At 51.0% G+C, this 9,011-nt stretch overlaps 1 protein-coding gene across 10 annotated transcripts in view; it reads left to right on the top strand.

The window, feature by feature from the left end:
* MYO19 (myosin XIX) overlaps positions 1-9,011 on the top strand; it is a 192,863-nt gene that overhangs the window by 48,238 nt on the left and 135,614 nt on the right. Inside the window, exon 1 of one of the 10 annotated variants that reach the window (XM_033922181.1) lies at positions 1,364-1,425. The exons of the other annotated variants lie outside the window; for them this stretch is intronic. Within the exon in view, the coding sequence (XP_033778072.1) occupies positions 1,408-1,425 (18 nt within the window). The 5' untranslated portion in view covers positions 1,364-1,407. Of the gene's footprint in view, positions 1-1,363; positions 1,426-9,011 lie in introns of those variants that run through there. 10 annotated transcript variants of the gene reach the window in all.

Here is a 9,011-nt window from a genome sequence, read left to right as displayed (position 1 = left end):
GGGGAGGGGTAGCAGGGAGATGAGTGAAAGGAGGATAGTGAGTACAGAGGTAGAAATGTGATAATGAGGTGTAGATGAAAGGTAGCTGGGAAAGGAATGAGATGAGAAATGGGAGTGCTAGAGCATGAGGAGGAGATGAATGTCGAAAAATAAAAAAAAGGTGAGAAAGGATGAAAGTTGAATGGACAGAGGTAGAAAAGGAAAATAGAGGAAAAAGCTATATCACTATATCAGAAACAGGTGTAGGGAATGAAACAAGACAGGAGAGATGAGAAAAGCCAACTGGATAGCAGATACTGTACTGGAAAGAGTATTAGCAGGAGGCACAGAAGGGCAGAAGAGAAATTGGGATCAACATGATGGAAAAACAAAATGTCCAGACAACAAACAGAAAAAAAAGTATTTTATTTTAAAATTAACTAGAATATGTTAACTTTTGTATTGTTCATTGACATATCCAGACAGGAATAGGGGACAGGGTGAGGCCGGGGGGGTCCAGTATCATTGTGTGCCTAGGGCCCATCAAATGATTAATCCGGCCCAATGTCACAATTGTTACCTATTGACCTTGCTCTCCAACCAAAGACCTTACTGCAACTAGTCCTGGATCTATAGTGATATCAAAGCATGTGACATGAGTTGAAAGGGCTGGCGGGAGGAACCAGCCATAGGAGAAGGCGTTTTGGGAGTTTCGGCACCTTATTTTGAATGTAAACTGGTTCCAACCAATGTTCCCTCTAAGCTGAGTGCATGAGCGATCGCTCACTATTTTCATTGGCGTTGCTCATAATTTTTCTCATGTCGCTCACTAAAATACTGCAGTGGGAAACTGAGGACTGCATAGTAAGATCCCCGATGCACTTCCGACGCAGGTGGGGATCGTGAGAGGAGCCACTGCCACGTCTTCAGTGGCGTACAAAGGAGGGGAGGGGAGCGGTCTGCCCCGGATGCAGCCTTAGGGGGGGGGGTGCACAGCCTGCCAGGTCAGGATCTAGCCGACTGTCAGGATCTAGCCTAAGGCTGCCATCGGAGAGGAAGTTCGGGCCAGCCCATCTTCCTCTCCGACGTCAGAATTGACGTCGGGGGAATGCTGGTCGGCCCGACGGTGGGAAGCAGAGAGAGCTTGGGGCAGCTGCGGCGGTGGCTTTGGGGCCTGTTTCCCCCGATGGTGGCAGCAGTGGCTTTGTGGAGGGTAGGGAGAAAGAAAGAAAGAAAGAAAGGGGGCAGGCAGGGAAACAGAAAAAAAGAAAGGGGGCAATAAGAGAGAAAAAAGAAAGAAAGGGCAGGGAGAGAGGAAGAAAAAGTTAGGGGAGGGAATGAGGTCTGGAGGAGAGGAAGCATACAGGCTGAAAGAAGGGAAGAAAGATTGGATGCACAGTCAGAAGATGAAAGTGCAACCAGAGACTCATGAAATCACCAGACAAGGTAGAAAAAATGATTTTATTTTAAATTTAGTGATCAAAATGTGTCTGTATTTATATATGCTGTCTATATTTTGCACTATGGCCCCGTTTTACTAAACCGCAATAGTGTTTTTTAGCGCAGGGAGCCTATGAGCGTCCAGAGCAGCGCTGGGCATTTAGCGCAGTTCCCTGTGCTAAAAACTGCTATTGTGGTTTAATAAAAAGCAAGGGGGGTATATTTATCTATTTTTGTATGGTTGTTACTGAGGTGACAGTGCATAGAGTCATCTGCCTTGACCTCTTTGAAAAAAACCCAGAATAGAAATGATAATTAACATTTTCTCAGCGTATAGTGTGCTTTGTGTTTTTTAATTTTATTGTTGGTATATCATTTTGAGTTGGTCATTTTAAAGTAGCTCGCAAGCCCAAAAAGTTTGGGCACCTCTGAGCTAGAGTGTTGAAGCTGTGTATTTCTATTTTATCCCCCCTTTTACAAAACCGTGGAGCGTTTTTTAGCGCCAGCCGTGGTGGTAGCAGCTCTGATGCTCAGAATTCTATGAGCGTCAGAGATGTTACCACCGTGGTAAAATCCACACTACAGTTTTGTAAAAGGGGGAGGGGTTAGTTTGTGATGACATATTCCATACTAGGCGAAGGTGTTTTCTGTGTTCGAAAGACATGGTTTTCTGTTAGGATTGACGGTGTAGGATTGATCTGTGCTGGTCTGGCTTGTTTAGTTTTACAATGGGTGTATTGATGTACTGCTCTCTGCAATATGTAAGATGCTGCCTTTTCCTAAGTACTCATGTGTGACGTATGGCTTGTTACTAAAAATCATGTTTTTCGTACAGATGGGGGGTGCCAAAAAATTATGGGCCCCGGGTGTTACATATGCTAGGTACGCCAGAAAGCTGGCAAAGCAAAAACTTTAAGTAAATTGTTATTCTTCTAAGTTTTGAGTATTTAACCCTCCCACAATCTCACGGGCACTCGTCCTCCGCGCCTGCTCATAAATTTGTGGAGTATGTAACTTGTCGCTCATGCATATTTTTTTTTGCACACACCTCATCAATCCTTAGAGGTAACATTGGTTCCAACTAGGCTTTTTTTCTTTTTTAGGTGTGGCTCTTAGGGTTTGTAGTTTGCCAATTTTTAAACAATTTTTTTGTAAGAAGTAATTAAGGAAGGAAAATAATGATCTCCTACTGGATCAGCAGGTTTAGAGACAGAAGGCTGGACAAGTTAAAATTTCCGTTTGGGTGTGAATTAGGGCTTTGCTAAAATAAACTTTTAGCAAGACAATAGGAATGGTTGATTCAGATACCTTAAAACCAAAATTAAATGACCAGGTTAGATTAGCCAAGACAGGTTAATTTATACCTAGAACTGAAAGAGATTTTTAAAATATGTATAAAATGATTGCAATTTTGGATGCTGTACATCTGTGCAAAAGAGTATAAATTATGGTTCTAGAGGCCAGTGTTCAAAGCCGGATGCTAAAGTCCACAGTACAACAGCATAGAGAACAGCAGAAGTACAAAAGAATAGCTAAAGTATGCTTGAAGTGAATTCATATTTAATTTCTATGTGTGGTTAAATCATGCTATGAAACTGAAATCAAGGGGGGGGGAATGTGACTGATGTGCACAAGGGTTTTGTGGTAAGCATGGCTCTTGTGCTTAGATCCAGACAAAACCAGCAGTGCAAGCACACATTGGTGCTGTGCCTTTCAAAAATTGTTTGCACTTTAAAATTGGAAAGGTACATGTTTAAACACAAACAGATGGGTTTGTGCCTTCACTTTTGGTTTTATTTGGACTAATGCATATGTTTGTTTCTCATTTCAGGTTGTAAAAAAAGACAAAACATTAATGAGAAATCCTCTGCTTCACACTGCCCCTTGATCGCTAACGCTGAAAATTAATACAATAATATCATTCTGTGCATTGCAGGGCTCATGCCTATGCATTACAAAGGAATATTTACCTCATTTATGCCCATTTCAACAAATTTCAATTCAATTTGCAATAATCTTCAGCACTGATATTAATACCCATATGAGCCCTATGTGTGTTTAGTGCGCATTAATGTACATAAATATCCATCGTGAACTGCTGGTGTTAGTTTTGAACATCGGCTTCCTAGAGGGCAAAACACTAATATCCACTTATGAAAATGGGATGGGGGAGGAGATGGCACTTAGGTTTCACAAGTAGAATCAGAGCTAAGCAGCACCATCCTCCCCCCATGGATCTAACACTTCTCTCTCCCTTCCCTCCAGCACCATCCCCCCACCAACATGGATCTAGCATTTCTCTCTCCCTTCCCTCCAGCACCATCCCCCCACCAACATGGATCTAGGACTTCTCTCTCCCTTCCCTCCAGCACCATTCCCCCACCAACATGATATAGCACTTCTCTTCCTTCCCTCCAGCACCCCCCTTCCTTCCATTCAGCTCCAACTCTGAAGCTAACTAGCTAGCCAGTGAGCACAGCTGCCCCACTCACTGGGTCCAATAGCCCCAGCAAACTCTCCTCCCCGTGGTTAAAAAATACAAACAAACCAGAAGTTAAATTGGAAGGAGGGACTCGTCAGAAGGAACGCCCCAGAGCAGACCTGTGAATTTTATCTTTGGGCGCTGAAGCTCCTAAGTTAATGAAAAGCGTGGGGAGGGAGGCATATTAGGGCTGACTCACGGCAATCACATTTTTAACCATGGGAGCAAAGTTTTTTACTGTTCTCACTGAGTGGTAAAAAGCTTTGCTACTGCACCCTGTCGCACCCCCACAAAGTTCAGAATAAAAATGTACATACCTGCCTCTGAAACATCAGCACGTGGCATAGGAAAGCCTAGTAGAGCTGCACAGAGGTGGCTTAAGTAGTCAGGGGGGGGTACTGAACCATAGAGAGGAGGACCCAAGCCCATAAGCCACTCTAACCACTACATTCCTGTGGATTTACCATAGGTCCCTATCCCCATGTTATCCTCTACTATTGTGCATGATTAGAAATACTTATAAATGTATTATCCCAGGACAAGCAGGCATGATATTCTCACATGTGGGTGACGTCATCTACGGAGCCCCGATGCGGACAGTTTTTCAAGAAAACTTGATTGAAGATTCAAGTTTGCTGTGCTGCACCACGCATGTGTGCCTCCTGCTCCACTAGAGGGCGCATCCCCTCCTCGTGGTCTCCAGTTCGTTTTTTTCTGTGGAGCCAGGAAGTCCTGTATTTCTTAGGCTCTGCCCCATGTGCCTTCTTGCACCGCGATTTCTTATTTTAAATTAGTTGGAAGTCGCTGTGCGCCTGTTTATTGTTTTATTAATCGTTCCTGCTGCCGAATTGCAAAGTCGCGGTTCGTTTTTGACCGCTCGGGGGCTACTGGGTTGTCGCGGCCGCGTGGCCTCCCTGGCCGCGGCCTATTTTTCGTCTTATGTCCCGGCCCCTGTCCGGGTTTAAAAAGTGCACCCGGTGCGAGCATCTGCTTTCACTCACCGACCCGCTTTGTTGGTGCATCAGGTGTTTGGGTGCTGATCATCCCACCGAGTCCTGTCCCTGGTGCGCCACTTTCCAAAACCGGGCGATCCGTCGGCGTAGGGCCAGGATGGCAGAACTTTTTGCGGTCGACCAGCCCTCGGCCTCGAAGTCGGCCCCGGCTTCGGCCCCGGCCTTGACCTCGGCCTCGACTCCCTCGGCCCCGCCTCAAGACTCGACCCCGAAGACCTCGGGTTCCCTGAAGTCCTCGGCTCCGGGTAAGTCCCTGCTTCCTTCCTCAGGTTCCGCATCAGCGAAGAAGCCAGCCTCGGGGACGCCGGCCTGGCATGGTAGAACCTCCTTGCCTTCGGTTCCGGCGAAGTCCTCTAAATCTTCGGGCCGTGCCTCCACCACACAGGAATACTCTGATACGAGGTCGCCCCCGGTGGAGTGCACTCTGGCCTCAGACATGCCCTCGATGCTGTCCGTGCCTGTTTTTCAGGACATGCTCTGGGCGATGATTTCGTCGGAGCTGTCCGCAGCCCTCGCTCACCTTACTCCGGCCCCGACCTCGCGTGTGCCGGACCAGCCTGAGCCTCGCGTCGAAGTACCTCGGGGCAAGATGCGCCGATCCTGACGCCTATCGTCCTCCTCGGATTCCTCGCCGAGGTCTTCTAGGCGTTCTTTCCCCACGGGGCTCCGCGGGGCGAAACGCCATGCGAAGCATGCCGAGACCTCGAGCCGGAGGGGTTCGAAGAAACCCCGGAGCTCGCCTCCGCTGCGGGGTCGCTCCCTGACACCTCGCTCCGGGGGACGGCTCCAGGTGGCGGAATTGTTGCTCACCAACCCTTGCCTCTTGTTAACTCCCCCTTGGTCCGGGGATCCGGTCCGAGGCTCCAGGCTTTCGCCGAGGGAGTTCGGGGAGAGGTCTCCGACCCGCCGTCAGTCAGTGCCCCTTACCCCGGCGGCGTCCCCGAAGGGCTCCTCGAGGCGGCGCAGTTCCTCTACCTCGGAGCACTTTCGCAGCGTTTCCCCGGTCTCGGATAGAGGGTCTGAGTGTGAGCCTCGCTACTCGAGGGAAGCTTCTCCTTCCTTTTCAGCAAGACGGAGGTCTCGTTCCCCGTCCCCGCATGGGGCTATGGGAACGTCCCGCCCTTCTTTTACGAGGTTCGTCCAGGACATGGGACGCGCCCTTGACCTGGACCTCCAATCCGACTCGAGGTTTTCCAAGGAGTACCTGGCGGAGTTGGATATGCCCTCTCCGCCCCGGGAGTCCCTCAGGCTCCCGTTGAATCCTGTGCTCCGGCAGACCTTCATTAGGAACCTCGAGACTCCCTACATGGTGACGGCTGTCCCCTCTAAAATGGAGTCAAAGTACCATACGGTACCCTGTCCGGGGTTTGAGCAACCACAGCTCTCTCACCAATCGCTGTTGGTGGAATCTTCATTGAAGAAAGCTCACCCCTCCCGGGTCTCCGCTGCAGTCCCTCTGGGGCGCGAGGGCAGGACCCTGGACAAATTCGGCCGCCGTCTGTACCAGAACTCTATGATGGCCTCTAGAGTGCTGAACTACATGTTCACTTTTTCATCCTATCTTAAACATCTGCTTGGGCTGCTAAGCGCCTTCGCGACGGATTTGCCGGCCTCTCGCCGAGGGGCGTTTGGCCTCCTACTAGAAGATTTTTCTAGCCTCCGTCTCCACCTGTTTCATGCAGCATACGACAGTTTTGAGCTTTCCTCGAGGGTCGCTGCCTTTGCTGTGGCCATGCGCCGGCTGGCGTGGCTGCGCCTGGTCGACATGGACCCCAACCTCCAGGACCGGTTGGCTAATCTTCCTTGTGTCGGCAAGGAACTCTTTGACGACACTATTGAAGCGGTTACAAAACGCTTGTTGGAGCATGAGCGGTCGTTCGCCTCCCTCGTGCGTCCCAAGCCTAAGCCGGCCGCTTCTCGCCCCCTACGGGGCACGCCTCGCCATTACCCGCAAAAGTCCACCCCGGCTTTTTCTAGACCTCCACCTAGGCGTCAGCAGGCTCATTCTAGGGCATTGTCGAAATCCCAGCCGACTGCCCCTGCCAAGCCATCTCCGTCCTTTTGACGGGAATGCGCGGATGGGGGCTGGCCCTCTCCGCGCCACCGTCAGGCCTTCTTCCCATTGGGGGCCACCTGTGAGCCTTTTACCCTCATTGGGAGTCCATCACGTCGGACGCTTGGGTCCTTGGTGTAATTTCATCCGGATACTCTCTCAACTTTCGGGAGACCCCTCCCGACAGCCCTCCGAGCGCGTGTCCTCCCAATCGGGCGCAGTTGCCCCTCCTTCTCTCGGAGGCTCGAGACCTTCTTTGTCTGCGGGCGGTGGAAGTGGTCCCTCCCTGCCAACGGGGGCAAGGGTTTTACTCCCGTTACTTCCTGGTACCGAAGAAGACGGAAACCTGCGCCCAATTCTGGACCTGAGACGCCTCAACAAGTTTCTGGTACGGGAAAAGTTTCGGATGCTTTCCCTCCCGATTCTTTACCATCTACTCGACGAGGGCGATTGGCTCTGCTCCCTCGATTTGAAGGAGGCCTACACACACGTTCCGGTTCATCCCGCTTATCGCAGATTCCTGCGCTACATCTACAATATCGGGTCCTCCCCTTTGGCCTGGCCTCGTCCCCTCGGGTCTTCACAAAGTGTCTCGTGGTGGTCGCAGCTGCCTTGCGCTCCCAGGGTCTTCAGGTATTCCCCTAACTGGACGACTGGCTGATCAAGGCTCCGTCCAGGGACGGGGTTATCTCAGCGACCCAACAGACTATTATTTACCTTCAAGGTCTGGGGTTCGAGGTAAACTTCCCAAAATCCCAGCTGTGCCCCTCTCAGTCCTTACAGTTCATCGGGGCCGTGCTGGACACGGTTCGTCTCCGTGCCTTCCTTCCTCCTCCGCGTCTGGAGGCATTGGTAAACCTGAGTCGACAAATCTCAATGCTGGACTCGGTCCCAGCACGACGAATGATGACACTTCTGGGCCATATGGCCTCTACCATCCATGTCACCCCCTTCGCCCGTCTCCATCTGCGGATTCCGCAATGGACCTTGGCCTCTCAATGGCGTCAAGATCGAGACTCGATCAACCGTCCTGTGACTGTGACTCCTTCCTTGCAAAGATTGCTCCGTTGGTGGGCCGACTCTTCGAATCTTTCCAACGGTTTACTCTTTCTCGCCCCCCCACACCACAAGGTCCTTACCTTGTGGACTCGTCGGAGTACGCTTGGGGGGCTCATCTGGATGGTCTACGCACTCAGGGGATGTGGTCAGCAGAGGATCGCCGCTGCCACATCAATGTGCTGGAGCTTCGGGCCATCTATCTCGCCGCTGTGGCCTTTCAACATCTGCTTCACGACCAGGTGGCTCTCGTCCGTATGGACAACCAGGTGGCGATGTATTATGTCAACAAACAAGGTGGGACAGGGTCCTGGTCCCTCTGTCAGGAGGCTCTCCGTCTCTGGGAGTGGGCGGTGGCCCACAACATCTTCCTTCGAGCAGTTTACATACAAGGGGAGCAAAATTGTCTGGCGGACAGGCTCAGTCGCCTCCTCCAGCCGCACGAGTGGTCCCTGCATTCTCAGGTCTTACGACAAGTGTTCGACAGGTGGGGGACGCCTCAGATAGATCTGTTCGCCTCCCCCCTCAATCACAAGCTGCCTCTCTTGTTCCCGGATATACTCTCCGGACCGTCTCGAGGCCGACGCCTTCCTCCTGGATTGGGAGGGGAGGTTCCTGTACGCGTTTCCGCCTTTCCCTCTGATTCTGCGGACGCTGGTCCATCTCAAATCGGTGCGGGCCACTCTGATCTTGATTGCTCCTTGGTGGCCCCGCCAGCCTTGGTTTTCCCTACTACTTCAACTCAGTGTTCAAGAACCTCTGCTTCTACCTGTGTTTCCCTCTCTGCTGTCTCAGAGTCGGGGCTCACTGTTACATCCCAATCTTCAGTCTCTTCATCTGACTGCTTGGTTTCTTTCCCCCTGACTTCTCTCCCTGTATCTCAGTCGGTCAGGGAGGTATTGGAGGCCTCTCGGAAGGCCTCGACTAGAATCTGTTATTCCTAGAAGTGGACTAGATTCTCGTCCTGGTGTTCCTCTCACCGCCAGGA

The sequence above is a fragment of the Geotrypetes seraphini genome, chromosome 15 (assembly GCF_902459505.1).
Source record: "Geotrypetes seraphini chromosome 15, aGeoSer1.1, whole genome shotgun sequence".
NCBI lineage: Eukaryota > Metazoa > Chordata > Amphibia > Gymnophiona > Dermophiidae > Geotrypetes > Geotrypetes seraphini.
This window is presented reverse-complemented; position numbering and strand designations above follow the sequence as displayed.